Here is a 19,761-nt window from a genome sequence, read left to right as displayed (position 1 = left end):
TTTTTTTTCTTCCGGGAGTGTGAAAGCCTGACCATTGTTTGCATGCGTCTGATTTGTTGAAACAGAATCCTCCAGGTCTGCCCAGCATAGCCATAGCTTGGCTTCTCTGTCGTATACGAAGGAGCCAACTGATCATTGACTGGCACAACTACGGCTACACGATAATGGGCCTGACGCACGGAATGCATCACCCCGCTGTGATTATTGCAAAATGGTATGTATGATTGGATTTATTTATTCTGTTCACAGCAGTACAAAAATCGTTTTAGCTGCATTTATTATTCTGTCAATGCCCCCCACGCCCCCTACCACTTTATCAATGTTATGGCCTTTATGTTTACCCACTTCCTTGTCTGCCTGCTCTAATCATTCACTGTTTTAAAATATTGTTTCTGCAGAAAAGGGTTTGATGCTGTGTTGGTTCCGTTTTAAAATCAAATGATTTGTATACCTTGTATAATCGACTAATTGATAATATTATGCTGAGATCGTAGATGTATAAACCTTTGCATTCTCAGACACTTCTTCGTCAGATGGTAATTACACAATAAATGAGCAACAAAGAAAATTGTACACATCTGGACATAGAAAGAAAACAAACACAAGATATTCTTCAACTTTTAATTGCATTGGCTGCAGGAAGAAATATACAAGGAATTCAGTCCTGCACGGCCCCTTTATCTACAGGGCAATACAACTGGGTCGAAACAGACACTTAATCCAACTTGGCACATCTGCCGAATGGCACAGCTGTCAAATGAAGAGTAAAGAAGAAAATCTTGACCGTGACATTTATTTTCTGAATATTTGCAAGAAATAGACTATGCTAGCAGAAGGCCTAAGGGTTTGAACCCACTGACGGCTACTCTCACCACAGCATATGCTGAGCATACATGCAGAAAACCATCAGAAGAAATCATCATCCCCTATTCCAGCTCTACTCCAAGAGTACCCAACTAACTAGATAACTACCTCACATCAAAGCTGCAAGAGCCAACAAATGGCCTGGTAACTCAACTGGACTGTGAGTTGAAAAGTTATCAAAAACATTGAATGCTTTATTAATTTGCAAGAACAGGATCTACAAGAAATGGCACAAGATCCTTTTAAGAGACGGGAAAGGTTCAAGACACTCTGAAAGAGAGTGGTACACACTCTGAGCTGAACCAACATTAAGGGCCCAATGGGTGAACCTACCACCAATCAACTGTCAGTTATCAACCTTTACAGGCACTAACTTACACATGCCGAATAATCTGTACCTTGCAAGGGACTGACATTCTGCCCCAAGGAATATTTAAATGGGCAGAACAAAGAGAAAAGGGCTGGCCTAGATTATGATGGCGTTAAGAAACCTATCAAGTTGGACGCCTCTCATATGGCCGTAGCTCAAAACTTGAAACATACATGGAGTGTCTCAGAAAACATGTAAGATATGATCTACTCAAAAACAACATATACCTAAAGAAAGCAGAGCAATAGGAACACTTCAAACGGGAGTCCTAATGAAACCTGCAGCCAAGAGTGGAGCTATTGTGGTCATGAATTTCCACAAATATGAAGGAGAGGCATACGGACCGCTTCTTGACCCAGAGTATTACTATGAACTGAGTCAAGTACATGCCAAGCAGTGTGGATCAACAACTGCAACATCCTATAACAAACAGTCTTACTCCTAGGATATTCTATATGCTCCCAAAGATCCACAAACCAGGAAATGTAGGCCGCACAACTATCTCTGGGGGTCAATACGTGAAACTGTGCCCTATCTAGATATATTGAGTCCAACTGAAAACCCCAGGCGATGGGCAAAAAACACTTTTTACAGAACACAACTCATTTCCTCAGGAAGATTCAAGATGTAGAACTTTGACTACCGAATGCAGTACTGATCAAGTTGGATGCCACCTCACTTTATTCCAACATTCGATGTTAAGATGGAATAGTTACATGCCAGAGATTCCTGCAAATCACAACCTGCAAGCTAGACACCGCAGTCAGAGCCATAACATTTTTCATACGGTTCGTACTTGTGCACTATGTCTGCTTCTATGGAATACCAGTCCTACAAAATACCAGAATGACTGTGGGCACAAAGAGGGCAACCAATTATTCAAACTATTTCATGACTGACCTCGAGCAGTGATTTTTGCCAACACAGAAAGCTCTAACATACACAAGGCGAAGATTACCTTAAACAGTTCTAAGAATTCCTAAATGACTTCCAAGAGTTCATCATGGAATACTGCAAGAGACAGCATCCACTTCCTGGACACCAACATTCCTGTTGGAATAACGCCCTCTTAAAAAACGCTGATACGAACGGATCCAAGATGGCAGCCGGTGAGAGGACCCTATGCTAGAGACGCTCCCGGAGCACCCAGCCCAAAAAGTAGGATAACTGGAGCAGTTCCCCTCCCCGGGTGCCCCTACCTATTGGTGTTGGTGGCTGGAGCAGTGGAGCCTGGTGGTGCTGCGAGGCGGGCTTGGGAGAAGAGATTTCCAGCCGAGGCGGCGGAGCGTGGCCTGTCACTGGGGGACGCCGGTGCAGCTGGCCGGGTGGGGCCGCATCAGCGAGAGAAGGCAGAGTGAGCGGGCCACGCAGCAGGGCTGGTGGAGCCTGCATGTGGAGCCGGTGCAGGAGGTGGAGCCCGCTGCAGTGAGGCATACGGTGGTGGACCCGGGGCTCGTAGTCTGGCGGGTGCGGAACGGGGGCGGAGAGTCCGGGACCCGTGTGAGACCTGCGGCCGTCCTGGACTGCGGGAGGAGGCGGTTCCAGTGTGGAGGTGAGAGCGGGCGCTCCTGGACCCCAGCGGAGGACGGGGAGAGGCTGTGCAGCTCCCGGGGAGGTCCCGGAGCATCGTTATCGGCCTGTGGGAGGCCGGGGCTTGAGTGAGTGGGCGGCCTGAGGCCCCGCTCCCGCTGGAGGGAGGAGGAGGAGGAGCCCGCTGTGGGGGCACACAAAGCAGAGCAACTCCGGGCGAAGACCCGGGGCTTCAGTAGTGAGGTTCTCAATAATTTTAACTGCTTTTGCAAGGAGCGGCGAGTGAGTGTGTGGGCAGGTGGAGGGTCACTGGGAGTTTTGTGGCACAAAGGAAAACTTTTATGGGGGACAATTATTACGACAGTACCTGGAGTTCTGTTCACTGTGCCTGTTCCTTGACCCCTCCTCCCCCCACTTTTACTGCTATATTAAGACTGTGCTGGCAGTGTTCAGAGAAGTTGACTCGGGCTGCTCTCGGACCCCCCTCGCCCTATTGCCTTAAATTGGGTCGGCTCCGGTGTTGGTGTGTCCAGTGGGGTCGGACAGTTTGCATCGGGGTAGGGGGTGGGCGTTGGCCAGCACGAGCAGGCTTGATAGCAGGGGGCCCAACCTCACCCTAGGGGGAGGAGCGGTGGATCTTCTGGAGTGTTTTCAAAGGCCTCAGGACGCTGTAAAGTCACATCAAGTCTTTAAGAAGGTATAGCAACCCCTGATATATTGGGCACACGGCCGAGGGAGCTCGCACCCCAGTGACCTGGGGGGTGAGTGGCACAAAGTCCCGGTGGCAAGTAGAGAAAACAGGTCCGCATGAGGAGGTGGCGTTGGGCTCCGGCAAGGGAGGCGGAGGTGCCGGGGGGTCTCACTGCGGAGGAGGATGTCTAAGAACAGAGGAAAGGCTCCATGGACCCCGGCAAAACGTGAGAAGAAATCACCGGAGGGTATGCTCCAGAAGTTATGGAAAAAGGAGGAGGGGGCAGAATCCGCGGAAAGGAAAGAGTGGCAGGAGCGAGGAGGGATTGGCCCTGGAGGATGGACAAGGGGAGGAAAGGGTCACGAGGAAGCTCCTGGAGGACTGTTTTCAATCCTTTGGAGATAGGATGGTCCAAGTCATGCAAGTGCAACTTGAGAAAATGAAGGAGGACCTTGCGGGGCCGATCTGGGAGGTGAGCAATGACTTAACCTATCTGGGCTCAAGGGTGGACACCAATGAAAGGACCCTCCAAGATTTAGCAGAAGACTCTCATAAAGTGCAGGAATAGGTGGAGAGTCTGGCCCACGCTACTCCCAACCTGGAGCTTCAGACCGAGGATCTTGAGAATAGGTCTCGGAGGGCCAACATCAGAGTAAAGTTTTTACCAGAGTCTGTTTCAGATTCAGGCCTCCTACAGACGGTGAGGTTGTTGTTTGCTCCCCTTGCAGATGTCTCGGGCCCGGAGGAGATCAGAGTGGACAGGGTTCATAGAGTGTGGCCCAGAAGGGATGAGCCCGGCGCTCGACCGCGTGATGTATTAGTGGCGCTCCACGACTACGCGCAAAAAGAGAAAATCTTAAGGGCTGCAAGGGGGGCGGATGCCGTCATCTTCAATGGGTCATCGATTCAATTGTTCCAGGATCTGTCGGCTATTACTCTCAACAAGAGGAGGCGGATGCGACCAATAACGCAGGAGCTTCAGAAGAGGGGCTTAAAATACAAGTGGACATTTCCGTTTGGCTTGGTGTTTGAGCTGGACAGAAGACAGAGAAGGGTCACATCAGTGGAGGAGGGTGCGTCCATCCTCGGGATAGAGGTGGATCAATCCTCAGGTGAAGCACCAGACGGGGGAAAGCCAGCCCCAAACGTAAGGAGTGGGAGTGGTCAACCCAGGCGCCAAGGAGGAAAGTGAGGAGGACGAGGGGCCCGGCAGGGGTCCCCCCAGGGGAGAGGCTCCGAGCCCGCAGGGGGAGGCAGGGAGAGTGTCATCACGTTGATTTCTAGGTTATGTTCTGGCTGGTTTTCGGGGTACCCGACGAGGGGTGTCTAGATGCAGTGTAGTGGCTGGGGGGTGGGTTGGGGTCCTGGGGGATTACCTATGGGTCAGGGTTGACCTACCAATGGGGTTGCTGGGGTGGGGAATCGGCACTGCTCCCGAGGGAGTGGTTCGGGGAGGCTAGAGGCTGGCAGTGCGCACCCGGTGAAGGGGGGGGGTTACGGGTCTGGTGGGGGGGTTTCAGGACTTGGGTTTTGGTCCTATCAGATGTAGATCCATGGGTCTTTTGGGTAATGGGTAAAGGTTTGAAAATTTTGTCCCTGAATTTCAGGGGTTTGAATTCGCCGGTGAAGAGGAAAAAAGTGGAACGTATGCTGGCGAGAGAAAAACCTGACATTATTAGCTTACAGGAAACTCATATACAAGAAAAGGACATAGTGAGGGTGAAGCTAAAGGGGTTCGGCTGTCTTCATCAATCAAACGGCCAAGGGAAGAAGTGGAGTGTCCTCATAGCCCTAAGAAACGGTTTAGATGTGGTGGTCATAGGTTCTTCCCGTGATAGTTTGGGCATGTTTCTGGTGTTGAACCTTCAAAGAGGCAGGGATGTGTGGTCAGTGCTACCCTTTATGCGCCCAATACGGGTCAGGATCACTTTATGATATGATATGATATGGCATTTGTAACGCGCCTATACACAAGTGTTTCAAGGCGCGACGAGGCAGGGAGGGGGGGAACAGGGGGAGGACAGACAACGATCCTACTAGGCCAGGTGTCATTCAGACCGCGCAAGTGCAGGGGTAGGGGGAAGGGAAAAGTGCAGTACAAGGTAAGTAGAATAGAAATAAATAGATAAATAAATAAATAGGGCCAGCTGGTGGCAAGTGCAAGGTAAGTGCAGACAAGTGCTGGGAAGGGGGGGCTGTAGGGATACAGAGACAGTCCCGCAGTGCAGGGGTTGCCAGGGAGGCAGTGCAAGTGGAGAGTGGCTGGGCCCAGGACCGAGGTCGGTGAGAGTGGCCAAGTTTCAGATTCAGTGCAGAATTTAGAAAAGAATTTAGCAGGGGAGAGGGAGAGAGAAAGCAGAAGCAAAGAGGAAGGTTTTGAGGTGCCGCCGGAACCGGAGATGGTTCTCCTCAAGTTTCAGGGAGGCAGGAAGGCTGTCGCGGAGAGAGATCTACCCCCTGCCGCGGAGAGAGATCTACCCCCAGCTCGTTGCTTCGAGAAGCGGCTGACCCTGAGGGAGTTGGAGACGGATGAGCGAAGGGCTCGGGAAGGAAGATATTTAGCAAGAGGGAGTTGCAGGTATTTAGGCCCCAGGCCCCAGAAGGCCTTGTGGACAATGCAGAGGGTTTTGAACTTAATCCTCGCAGCCACTGGGAGCCAGTGTAGAGATTTCAGTCCTGGAGAGATACGGTCCCTGGGCTTGAGGCCAAGGACAAGTCTCGCAGTTCTGTTCTGGATGAGTTGCAGAGGGCGGAGAGTGGAGGCAGGCAGATTAAGATAGACTGTTACAGTAGTCCAGCTTCGAGAGAACCAGGGCTCGGGAGACAGTGAGCTTCTGGGGGAAGGAGAGGAAGGGAAGAATACCTCTAAGGAGGTGCAGCTGGTAGTGTGACTTCAGATATATGAGGAGAGAAGGAGAGTGTGGAGTCAAAGATGACCCCGAGGTTTTTTGCCTTGTAGGTAGGAGCAGGAAGAGGCCCAAGAGAGGCTGGCCAGAGAGCTGCAGGGAAGGAGGGAGTGGGTGTGCCGATGAGTAGAATCTCAGTCTTACTAGCATTAAGGCGGAGGTCGTTGGCAGCACACCATTCCTGGATAGCAGACAGACAGTCGGAGATGAGGGCAGGAGAAGAGGAGGTCGAGGGTAGCCTGAAAATGAGCTGGGTATCGTCCGCATAGCACTGAAAGTTGGGGCAGAGGGCGGCGATGCGGTGGGCAAGAAGTGCCAGATACTGGTTGAAAAGCCAGGGAGAGAGATTAGATCCCTGGGGAACACCACAGCTGGAGAAAAAGATGTCAGAGAGGAAGGACCCAAGTTGGACCTGGGAGGGTCGATTGGAAAGGAAAGAGGTTAGCCACGCCAGAGCCTGACCAGTGATACCCAGGTTATCGCGGAGACGGTTGAGCAGGATGGCATGGTTGACAGGGTCAAAGGCAGAAGAGAGATCGAGCAGAATGAGAACACACCGAGTGTTGGAGTCGAGGGTCAAGAGCAGGTCATCACGGATGTTCAGGAGAGCAGTTTCCGTGCTTCTGGCCGCTCTGAAGCCGGATTGGTGGTCATGAAGACTACCAACAGCTTCAGCATGGAGGTTAAGCTGGGCGATGGCGAGTTTCTCCAGGAGCTTGCCCAGGAAGGGAGTGATGGAGATTGGGCGATAGTTAGCCGGGCAGGAGGGGTCGGCAGAGGGTTTCTTAAGAAGAGTGTGCACAAGGGAGTGCTTGAGGGGGGATGGGAAGACTCCAGAGGCGAAGGAGAGGTTGCAAAAGTCAGCCAGGGCAGGAGCCAGGGAGTCGATGTGGTCCTTGATAGTTTTGGAGGAACAGGGGTGAACCTGTTTAGACGAGACTTTCATAGATCGGACTTGTCTGGAAACTTCATCAGCAGAGAAAAGGGGAAAGGCAGAGAAGGAGGGAGGAGGGGTGGCTGCAGAAGGGCCGGAGGAAGAGCAGGGAAGCGAGGGAGGGAGGTGATAGGAGGAGAGTGAGGACAGGATGTCCTGAGTTTTAGAGATGAAGTGAGAGGCCAGTGCAGTACAGAGGGCCTGGGAGGGGACAGGAGAGGTAGAGACTGCAGCAGGGGTGGCAAGCTCCTTGCAGATTTTAAAGAGTTCGGCCGAATTGTTAGATGCCGCAGAGATGCGGGCTTGGATAAGGGCTCTCTTCTTGGTGAGAACGGAGAGACGGTATTTATACAAAATATGTTGGGTAAACTGGAAAGGGCGGCTAGGGGGTAACATAATTCTCACAGGGGATTTTAATTTAGCCTGGGATCTGGCGAGGGACAGGAGTGCGAGACTCTTTCATGCCCAGACTAAGCCTTCCAGAGAGTAACAGTCCAAATTGGAGAACCTAGCGTTGGTAGATGCTTGGCGGGAAAAGAGGAGTAATGACAGTGGGTATACCTTCTACTCTCATGTGCACAGATCTGCATCTAGGATGGATTATGTATGGCTGTCTTGTTCGCTGGTTGGTAGGCTCAGGGAGATTGAGGTGGGCGTGATTTCGACCTTGGACCATGCACCGATTGTGTTAGAGCTGGCACTGCCGTCGCAGGCGGTGGGGCTATGGAAGTGGAAGTACCCTCTCATATCTTTAAGGATGTGGTGCTTCAGGAGGAGTTGCAACAGGAGATGGTTCACTTCTTTCAGAGGAATGATACGGAGGGCATGGATCCTGGGATAGTATGGGATGCTTTTAAAGCTATCATTAGTGGGGTGATTATTGGGATCAAGGTGAGGAGGGATAGGGAACGCAGGACGATGGAAGAAGATCTAGAGGCAAAGTTAAAGGCGGTCATGCAGGAGCTAGCTATTAGAAGTCAGAAGAAGGTATAGGATGATTAAGGGCCAGTTGGATACGATAGTCTTGGCTAAGGCGGAGAGGGCACTGTTGCATCTCAAACAGAAGTATTATGTGAAGGCGAACAGGGCGGATAGGACTGGCAAGAAAGCTGAGGAGTGAGGAGAAGGACAGAACAATATTGAGAATTAAAACGGCTGGGGGAGGGAGGTGATGGAGACCCAAGAAATCAAAAGGGAGTTTGCAAGGTATTATGGGGAGGTGTACAGATCTGATAGTCCGGTGGATGGGGCTCAGGGGAGGTATCTGGAAGGATGTCAGCTCGCCGGGGTTGAGGTAGTGGATAGGGAGGAACTCGAGCAGGACCTAACTATAGAGGAGGTACACAAAGCTATCGCGGCTCTTCCCCTCGGCAAAGCTCCTGGGCCTGACGGGTTCACGGCAGACTTCTACAAAACTTTTAGGGATGTACTGGCCCCGAGATTGCTTGCTTTGTATAATGCCTTCAGGGGAGGGAAAGGGATAACCCCATCTATGGAGAAGGCGAAAGTGGTGTTACTCCCTAAACAGGGTAAAGATCCTACATCGTGCGGGTCATATAGACCAATTGCTTTAATTAATTTGGACGCAAAGATCTTTACTAAGATCTTGGCGTCTAGGCTCAAACCTCTCCTTCCTTCTCTAGTAGATCAGGATCAGTCTGGCTTTATTAAGGGGAGACAGACGCACGATAACACCAGGAGGATTGCCCACATTATAGAGAAAGTGAATAAATCGAGGATGGAGGCTATTGCGGTGGCCCTTGACGCCGAGAAAGCGTTTGATAGAGTGGAATGGAGCTTTCTTTTTGCTACTATGCGTAAGATGGGTTTTGGGGAAAAATGTATGGGTAAAATAGAGGCAAACTATTGTAGTCCCACACTGCGTCTGATGATTAATGGGGAGGCATCCAATTCAGTGGCTGTGTCTAGAGGCAAGAAGCAGGGTTGCCCGCTGTCGCCGCTTCTTTTTGCGATATATTTAGAACCGCTCCTGAGTAGAATCAGACTTAATCATGAGATTAAAGGGGTGATGTTTGGTGGGAGGGAGCATAGGGTGGCCGCTTTTGCGGATGATATGTTGCTAACCCTAACAAACCCCCGAGAATCCCTGGAGGCAGTCGAGAGAGTTTTTGGGGAGTTTGGCCAAATTGCAGGGCTACGGATTAACAAAAGTAAATCTGAGGTGTTGCGTTTACAGATAGCCCCTGGGGTGGAGAAGGAGTTAAGGGAGAGCTTTGACTTTGCCTGGGCGAAGGGTGCAATAAGGTATTTGGGGACCGTTATCACAGGAACGATAGAGCAAATGTATGAGGCAAACTATCTCCCGCTATTGGGGACAATCAAGGGGCTGCTTTTGGGTTGGGGTCCACTGGCTGTGTTCTGGTTAGGCAGGGTCAATGCCTTAAAGATGGTTATCCTTCCAAAGTTGTTGTATTTATTTATGGCATTACCGGTTAGGGTACCAGCCCCCTTCTTTAGGAAGTTAAGAAAGGTTACTCAGGCCTACATATGGGGGTCGAGGAAACCTAGAATTCCTAGTAGGCTGATGCACATGCCCAGAAATAGATGGGGTTGGGGGAACCAGATATGGTCAACTATTATCGAGCAGCGCATTTGAGGATACTACTCGACTGGTTGAAGGATGACGGGGGAAAGGTGTGGAGGGTGATGGACAGAGCGGTGGTGGGTCACGGGATGGAGGGAGTTCTGTGGCTCCCTCGGGAGGACAGGCCCAGGAGGATGTTGGTGGGTAGGCTATGGGATGAAGCGGTGTGTAGATCAAAACTCACTACCTTTCCCTCACCTCTCACACCCATTTTTGCTAATCCTCAGTTCACCCCTGGGATGGGGACTGACTCCGGGTTCGATGCGTGGCAAGAGGGGGGCTGTAGGAGCCTCAAAGACCTCTACGAAGGAGGGCAGATTAGGGACTTCTTTAGCTGCAAGAGCACCTTCGGGGTGGGGGAAAAGGAGCGATTCCGATATATGCAATTGAGACATTGGGCCTTACACCCCGCGATAAAAGGGGCGGCCACTAAGGAGCTTACCCAACTCGAGAAATATGTCTGTACTAAAGCAGGGGATAGACACCTTGTGGGGGATATATATAGGTTGCTCAAGGAGGGTGAAGAGGCGGGCAAGAGGGGCTTTATGACCAAGTGGGAAAAAGAAACTGGGCAAGCAATTTCTTTGGAGCAATGACAATCCCTATGGGCGCGGATTCCCAAGCTGACGAACTCTCTACAGCTCCAAGAAATTTGGGTGAAGTTGATGTACCAATGGCACCTCACCCCCCACAGGTTAGCTAAAATATATCGACCCGGAGCTGGAACTGCCTTGTGTTGGAGGTGGTGTGCGCAGGAGGGTACCTGGAGACACGTCTGGTGGCTTTGTCCGAAGGTGGCCCCGTTCTGGGTCAAGATTCGTGAAGTGGAGGGGGCGCTGTTGCGCTGAAGCAAGATGGCCGCCTAGGTGTTGAGCTCCGGTCGGGGAGAGCAAAGATTCTTCGCGTTCAGGCCCGCGACCCCATTGCATCCGCTTGAAATCAACGGTGCATCTCTATAATCCCATTCTCTGTGCCCCGGGAAAGTTTCGTGGGGAACCGCGCCCTCGCGCCGAGCTGTGGCCACCTGGTCCCTGCTGGGACTCCTTCTGTTCGACAACCCGTCTGACGCTCTGTGGACCGCGGCCCTCCCGGCCACTTGAGGGCACGGCGTTGCGGCCTGCTGCGGGGAGGGGCCTGCATGGCCAGGCTCCTTTCTCCCTGGTCCCCCGACAGCTGCCTCGCCCTGTTGGACCGCCATACCTACTGCGGATGCGACATCCGGCGACGCCTTTGCTGAGAGATTACCGACACTGCTGGCCTGCCGTCTGCGCCCACCCGCACAGCTTCTTTGATCCTGTCACTCCTCTGCGGGCCGGACGCCAGGTAGGGGGCGAGGGGCGGGGGGGTTGAGTGGCCCTCTCCGTAGGCCGAACTGGTGCTGTGCGCCTGTGTGCTCGGGTGCCTGTGGAAACTCCTTTACCCTGTCGGTGGTTCCTGGACTCGGCCCAGCTCACAATACGCGCCATCTTCGCTCCCAGCCACTGGCACCCTGATCATCCGTGCCCTGCAGGGAACTTTGATTTTTTTTTACTTGGAGGCATACACGTGGACCCCTATACAGTTTGTCTCCCCCCCCCCCTTGCGATGTGAACAGCCAGCTGAATCTGGGATTGACTACCGGGCCTCACTACCCGGGGAATCGCTTGCAGGGCCTTAGTAAAGCTCAGGAAACGCCGCTGCTCTGCTGAGCTACACGCTCCTGGCTGGGTTTTGACCACCCCTCTCCAATCGCCGCACCGGCCATATCCTCCCGCACCAGCACAGAATAACCGTGGTCTGCGGCGGCGCCGCGGGACGGGCCTTCGGTGGTCCTTGCCTCCCCCGGAGGGGTTCATCCTGAGCTGTATCCGAAGGGGAACCTGCCAAACCCGACAGCTGGCACCTTCAGAGTGCCGGTGAATTGAGCTCTAATTGCCACCATGACCAAGGGAGCGGGACCCGGGAGGAAGCAAAGCTCGCTGAATATGTTCACTAAGACGCCCTCCAGACCGCCGACCGACCCTCCAGAGGAATCGCCCACCGCCTTGTCACCCTCATCCCCAGATGACTCACAAAAAATGCTGGAGTACATGCGCGAAGGTTTCACCACGCTTCATACCAAATTAGACGATATGAATGGTACCATCTCGTCGATAAAGGCTCATATCGAGAGAAAAGATAGCCGGGTCGCTGAAATCGAAACAAGGGTTGCCACCACTGAGGATGACCTGGGCTCCCTCCGCGTGGCGTTTACCACTCTCACCAGTCGGGTCCTAGCAGTGGAGAAGAAAAATGACGACCTTGAATCCCGCTCCAGGCGAAATAACCTCTGCATTGTTGGTGTACCCGAGGACGACATTGGTGAGCCCATGGAGGAGTATGTGGAACGAACTCTATTAACACTGCTGGATCGCCCCAAACTTTCAGCTCAATTTGCGGTGGAGAGGGCACACCGCTCCCTGACCGCAAAACCCAGACCTGGCGCACCACCCCGCCCCATCATTGCCAGGATCCTGAATTTCCGTAATCGGGATGCCTTCTTACGGCGGCCAGAGTTAAGGGGGAGCTGCTCCTCGGGGGGGCGAAGATACACCTATATCCAGACTTTTCCGTGGCGGTGCAGCAGGAGCGGAAAACCTCTATAGCTGTGAAAAGGAGACTCCGGGATTTAGGAGTTAGATACTCTATGCTTTTCTCCGCAAAGTTGAGAATCGAACACTCTAATCAAACTTTCTTTTTCACCATCACAGAGGAAACTTCCAAATTTATCGACGAACACTTCCCGGGCTGAGCTGCTCATTCCCAAGCTGGGATGTATATCTAATCTGCATATTGCCGTGCCTAGGACGAGTGGGGAACCCCTGCTGGCTTCTCCCCTTATGATGGCACCCTATTGTTGAAATTCATTGGTTGCTGGTTTGTTCACGTTGCTCCTTTTATCCTATGTAATTGTGGCCTTGCGTGCCACGCTGACTCATTGTTTCCAGAGGCATTACTCCCCGGCAAGACCCCGTCTTGGGGATTACTCTATAGTTACCACCATGTCCCAGAGGGTGGGTCCTCGGACTCCTCTCCCGCCTTTATCACTCATACTCCATATTTGGCTCCCTAGATGGTGTATTGGGACCCATGGCTGCTTCCCTCCTGCTCACTTGTTTCATTCCCCATCGGCCATGGCTCTCCCTGTTACCTGTTCATGCCTCATATGCTATGGTTAATAATATTAGATTGCATACTCTCCTCACGCACTCCCCAGTCCAGTGCGCCACTGCCCGGCAGCTAACAGTCCCCCAGGCGTAGATGCCTAGAATTACTTGGTTGATATGGGTTTGTTTGGGTCTCGTCCTTCCGATTGGGGGAGGAATGCGGGTGGTGGGAGGGGGTGGGTATGTTATGGTTGAAAAAGTCTTGACGACCACTAGTGGCGCCCCATGCGCTGAGGTAATGTTTTTTGAGTACACAAACGGGGCTCTGCGCACCTCAGGATCCACTAGCTCCCTGTGGTTGGCGCCCCCGTGGCAGGAATACAAGCAGTACTCGCGCGAGAATGGCTAACACTGATGTGACCTTCATGAGCTGGAATATTCGGGGGTTGGGAAATCACAGCAAGATGAGATGGGTACAGCTACATGCTGAACGTCATGAGGTGAAAATTCTATGCTTACAGGAAACCCATGCTCGATCGGAACTGTGCGAGCGGTTTGCTAGCTAATGGGGACCCCAGAGGTACTATACTAACTATTCAACGCAAAGCCGTGGCACCCTTACTCTGATACACAAGAGCCTGAAATTCACATGCCACCACTCACATATCGATCCTCTGGGCAGATACCTGTTCATTGCTGGCAAGTTGCTCCACCAAGAGATAGCCATGCTGAATATATATGGTCCTAATATCGACGACCCTGAATTTTACCTACACCTAGCCGCCCTCCTCGAAAGCTACCCCCTACTTCCAATATTATGGGGGGGCGATTTCAATACCATACTAGATGTCACCCTAGATAGGTCAGGCACCAGACCTCGCCAACTTTCCAAGGCAGCCTACACTATCCTTACACCCCTCCCCCGGCTGGCACTTGTGGATGTATGGCGTCTTATGAACCCTGATTCCTGCACGTTCTCCTTCTATTCTTCGGTTCACGATTCCCACTCCAGGATAGACAGATGGCTAATAACGGACACATTGGTGAGATCCGTGTCTCACTTGGCTATCCTCCCTAGGACGATCTCAGACCATTCACGGGTACTCATATCCCTAAACTGGGGTCAGGATGCGGAAAAAGCTAGACTGTGGAGGCTAGGACCATACGCGCTTCTCGACCAGGCCTTCGCAGCCGAACTCGAATCCTCCATTGAGGAATTTTTTGAGATCAATACAGATTCGGTAACATCGCATGCTGTCCTGTGGGAATCGTTCAAAGCGTACGTGAGGGGGATGGCCATAGCCAAGTGCTGCGGCATCCTTAAGGAAATCCGCTTAGACATCGCTGCCAATGAAACGGCCCTGGCTATCCTTGAGTCCCAATATGCTCACTACCATTCCCCAGCTACTCTGGCTGCACTGGGTTCCGAGCTGGACAAGTTTTGTGACCTTGCCCAGCGTGAGGTTAAATTCCTAGACTCCCCCCCAGGCGGTGAGGAAATATGGTGAGGGCGAACACCCGGGTCGTTTGCTAGCCAGGCTGTTGCGCCGGGAGTTCGGTGCCCCCCATATACCTGCGATAGTGAGACCTGATGGCTCGCTCGCCACCTCCCCCCAGGACATCAAATCCCAGTTTCAGCTATTCTATACCTCCTTGTACTCTGCCGCCGATGGTCCCCAAGCCCCGGAAATTGATTCCTACTTGGAGGCCCTCCCCCTATCAGTGCTGTCCACCGAAACCAGCCTACTCCTGGAGAGACCGTTTACTTCTGAAGAGCTTGACGAGGCCATTGTATCGCTGGCATCAGGAAAGGCCCCTGGCCCCAACAGGCTCCCCATTGATTTTTATAAACGATATAAGTTGATCCTGATCCCGCAGCTATTGGCCTTGTGGGAGGAGTCGTGTGAAAAGGGTATTCTCCCTCCATCTCTCCGAGAGGCGCTGATAACAGGGCTCCTTAAGCTGGGTAAGCCCCCCACTCAGTGTGGCTCATATCGACCTCTGTCTCTGATTAACAGCGATGTTAAAATATATGCTAAACTGCTGGTCAACCGCCTAGCCCCACATATGCCGCACATTATTCACCCCGACCATGCGGGATTTGTCCCGGGTAGATCTACATCCCTGAATTGAGGAAGCTCTTCAATGTAATCAGCAGAATCAGTCCCACCACGCAGGCGGTTGCAGACACCCTAGACATGCAGAAGGCCTTCGACTCAGTCTCGTGGAGGTATCTATGGCGATTCCTCGAGAGGTGCGGGTTCGGCCCCAATTTCCGTGCATGGGTCGGGTTACTTTACACTGCCCCGTCGGCCAGGGTTCGAACCGAGGACAGATGCTCTGCTCCCTTTCAGATATCCAGAGGCACACGACAGGGCTGCCCCTTCTCCCCCCTTATATTCGCCATTGCAATGGAACCCTTTGCGGACATGGTACACCAATCCCACTCGCATAGGGGCCTACGCACGGCCAGCCAATCCGATGTGATCTCCCTATATGCGGATGACACTCTTCTCTATATCCGGTCTCCCAACTCTAATCTCGCCCCCATGCTAGCGGATGTGGCTCGCTTTGGGGACATATCTGGCCTTAGAATAAATTGCTCCAAGTCCACTTTACTCCCACTTACAGATTCCACACAACCCCCCGCAGACTTATGTGGCTTCAACTGGTCGCCATCCAGCATCACCTACCTGGGGGTGGTGGTTTCCCGCCACGTGGCCAAGCTTCGCGAGGATAATTATCAGACTTATTTGACTAACCTTGCGGTGAAGGCCTCCAGCTGGTCCAAACTCCACAATTCACTAGCAGGCAGGATCGGAATCCTTAAAATGGTGGTATTACCCCAACTCCTGTATGGTTTTACCAACCTCCCTGTGTGGCCTGGGGATGTTTTCTTCAAAATTTGCGTCAGATAACCAATACCTTTCTATGGCATTCGGGAGCTGTCCGCCGTAAACTCTCTACATTGACCACTCCCAAAGAACTGGGTGGGTTCAACGTTCCTGATTTCACCAGATACTGGATAGTAGCCCAATCGCAGTTTGCGTCATATTGGTTTAATACCACTGATCCCCCCCCCCCCCCACATGTTTGGCTGGACAAACTAGCAGTCTCGGACCGTGTGATAGGTTACCTGATCCTCAAAACAGCACCCTCTGACCCAGACTCAGCGGATCCGGTTGCTGCCTTGTCCCTGGCATTGTTCAAACTCTGGGCAATGGTTGGCACGCCTCATCCGTTTCACGGTGACCTGCCGTTATGGAACTTTCTTCCCGATGTCCCACATATCCCACAGTCAGTCATATCACACTGGGCAGATGCTGGCTTCCTGGCGCTTCGTGATGCCTATGAACGGGAGAACTTTGTTGAGTGGCTGGATCTCCCCCCACCTCTTAGAGGCCGGCCTTAGTATGGCTACAATTCTCCTCATAACGTAAGAATCTAAAATCCAAATTCCCTGATTTCCCTGCCTTGCCCCCAGATGAGCCAATAGTGGCAGAACTCTAGTCTTACCTCTCCTTTAGGGGCAAAGTGTCGAGGCTGTACTCATTACTGCAGAATAGGACGGCCCGCTCCTTTACAGGGTTGAAACGCGCGTGGGAAGAGGATCTGGGAGTTGAACTCACTGACGAGAGATGGTCCCGTATGTGTGGCCGCACCCACAATGTATCCTATAATACCAAATTTAAATTAATACAATTCAAGGTGCTACACAGATACCATCATACACCAGTAAGACTACATCGCATGTTCAGCACCGTTCCTCCCAGCTGCCCCAGGTGTGGCATGGATCGAGCTACCTACATTCATATGTTATGGCACTGCCCTCATCTCACTCAGTTCTTTTTTATGAAAAAAAACGCTGATACAGCAAACTAACAGAACTACCTTCACAGGACAACTATCCATTCAAGCCATATAACAAACTATTATCTACAGCCAGGCCATCTGATACCAATTTATTTGCTCCACTGGAAGACTAGGGACAATCAACTTGCAATCTTTCTTGCAAAAAGATCCAATTGGCCAGATAAACTGATTGTGAATTTGCTTGGTCATTGAAAATACTGTGACGCATCAAGGGATTCAGTCGCTTCTCCCCAGGAGGGAGCCTTTTCTTGTGAGGCTAGAGGTGAGCCCGCTACGCAACAATCCCCCTAGGGTTGGAGGCAAGCGGGACCACACATGGAGAGACTCCCTTCCTGGGGACAAGGACTTCTGTTTTGACGAGGAACTCCCATTCCATCACAAACACCCTGAGGCTAGATCATTTACAAGAAATCCAGACTCTTCCTATCTGTTATTGCAACATGTATACAGAAGAGAAGTACTTAAATAACACTCAGACAAGTGAAACCTAAGAAGAAGAAAGAATACCAAATTGCCTGACACTGGGACGAAGAAGCCCAAAGGAGTCATGCTGAGCCTGAGTATGACACAAAGAACGGACTGCTACTGGGGGATCCCCAGGATAGCATCATAAGGGGCAGAGCCAGAGAACCAGAGAGAGACCTGGGAGTTGGGAATCAGCTGGATAGAAGCTGGTAACTGGGAGAGAACGCTGTTCTCAACGCAAGCAACGAGTTGGAATCCTGAGGTGCCCGAGCAGTACTGTGTGAAGACTGGAACCGACGAAGCTCACACGAGAGGTACTGTTACCTGGAGGGACAGTTGGGACACTCACACAGAAGAGAGAAGCCACAGCTGGGAGAGGCCCAGGCCACAACAAAATAGTGAGAGAGGGTTCTTACCACGTGGTGTGTGGGGAGGAGACCAGAAGAAACCGCCTTTCCACACTAAGACCACACAGGGAGAAAGACACTGAAGCGTGTTGGAGTGAGAAGATCAATCAAACGCGGAAGCCAATCTGACCGGAAAGGAACCGAAGATGATTATAACGCTGCCTCCAAAAAATATAAACTTGCAGTCATAGCTGCTAAAAATGTTATGTACGAAAGTACAATCACCAAGCACAAAATGAATCTTAAGAATTGTTTAAGATCCTTAAGGACCTGGAAAACCCCTGCACCAAGAACTCTATTCCTCTCACCAAAGAAGCTGAATGGTGCACTTCCATGCAAGAAGCCATTCGAGGGAAGTTAGAGAGGATTAAAAAGTCCATTGACCTGAACAAAGAAACTAATCTATCTGAAATAAACACTTTTAACAATCCTCATCACGCTGAGAACAAGTACTCATTTAACTTTAAACCACTTTCTGAAGATGAACTTGCTTTGATAATAGCCAATCTTAAACCCACAAGCTGCAAACCGGAAGCATGTGTAGCAATTTCTATCAAAGCCTGTGCACCTACTTTGATTCAGGTATTGTGTACATTTGTCAACACCTCCTTTAGAGAAAGTCATGTACCCGACATTGTTAAGGATGCTTGGATTTACCCCCTTTAAAAAAAAAAAACAAGCTTGTGCTCGCTAACACGGGCTAATTACAGGCTGATTACCAACACCCCTTTCCTCTTAAAGATCTTAGATTGTGTTGTTTATATACAACTTTCAGAATATCTTAATAATCCCACGATTTTGAATAAATTGCAGTCAGGCTTCAGACAAGAACACAGCACTGAAACCGCATTACTTGATTTAAAATCAAGGTTACTGCAAATCATGGACAAGGGAAAAACTGCTATGCTTATGGTGTTGGATTTATCTGCAGCCTTTGATTTGGTCGATCACTCTCTCTTAGTCAATAGACTCGGGGAGGTGGCCACTTTTTCAGATCAGGCTGCGGACTGCATTGAATCCTTTTTGAACACCACATGTTGTAGAGTATGCAGTGATATAGCAGAGGCGCTTCCAGCACCTTTGCTTTATGGGGTCCTCCAGGGGGCTTGTTTGTCTCTTGCCTTTTACAACATTTTCTCATCCCCCTCTTTGGTCTTCTGGTGATGCAAGGTGTCAGATTTACCAACTATGTGAATGATACCCAGTGTATCATCCCACTGTCTGGCAAGAATATAAACAGAATATATGACCTGATCCAGGTATGGATGGCTGAGAACGGCCTGGCTCTCAATAGAGAGAAAACGGAATTGATGATGGTAGGTAATGAAAAGAGAGTGTCCAAAATGGGTCTTGATTGCAAGACCCTTATATTAGCAGGCTTTGAAATTGAAACCAAGAATAAAGTCAAAACACTGAGCATCTTGCTAGATCAAAATTTGAACATGCATACCCGAGTGAGTAGTCTGGTTTCCTCGACGACATCCTACTACATTAAGCTGTGGGCACAACTTTGCCCCTTTATTTCTCGCATTAACTGCGAGACTGTGGACAGAGCTTTCATCTGCTCAAAAATCGATTATTGTAGTAGCCTTCTACTCAGACTTAACAAATCAGAATTTTCAAGACTACAAACCATCCAGAGTAGTGCCATTAGGGTAATTACTGGTATCGGTAGGAGCGACCGTGTTTCAAATGCCAGACGAGGCTTACATTGGCTCCCCATCGAGGCTTAGATAGAATTCCGCCTCCTAGAGATCGCCTACAAATGTATGAATGATCATGGTCCTTTGTATCGGAAAGATGCATTGATTAATAAACCTCCTATAAAGAATTTTTCCCTCCAATATGATCGGCCAACTTAAAATCTCCAAATGCACTCACTCAGACTTCTAAATGTGCCTTTTTATGTGCAGCCCCCAGGGCCTGGAATGCAATTCCTGCAGATCTCAGAGAACTGAGTTCAGAAGCGTTGTTAAAAAACTATTTTTAAA

At 50.9% G+C, this 19,761-nt stretch overlaps 1 protein-coding gene across 2 annotated transcripts in view; it reads left to right on the top strand.

The window, feature by feature from the left end:
- ALG1 (ALG1 chitobiosyldiphosphodolichol beta-mannosyltransferase) overlaps positions 1-19,761 on the top strand; it is a 2,244,281-nt gene that overhangs the window by 423,864 nt on the left and 1,800,656 nt on the right. For both annotated transcript variants that reach the window (XM_069646120.1, XM_069646119.1), the window contains one exon: positions 66-214. In XM_069646120.1, the coding sequence (XP_069502221.1) occupies positions 66-214 (149 nt within the window). The remainder of the gene's footprint in view (positions 1-65; positions 215-19,761) is intronic.

This window comes from Ambystoma mexicanum, chromosome 2p (genome assembly GCF_040938575.1).
Source record: "Ambystoma mexicanum isolate Mex_15411 chromosome 2p, UKY_AmexF1_1, whole genome shotgun sequence".
Lineage (NCBI taxonomy): Eukaryota > Metazoa > Chordata > Amphibia > Caudata > Ambystomatidae > Ambystoma > Ambystoma mexicanum.
This window is presented reverse-complemented; position numbering and strand designations above follow the sequence as displayed.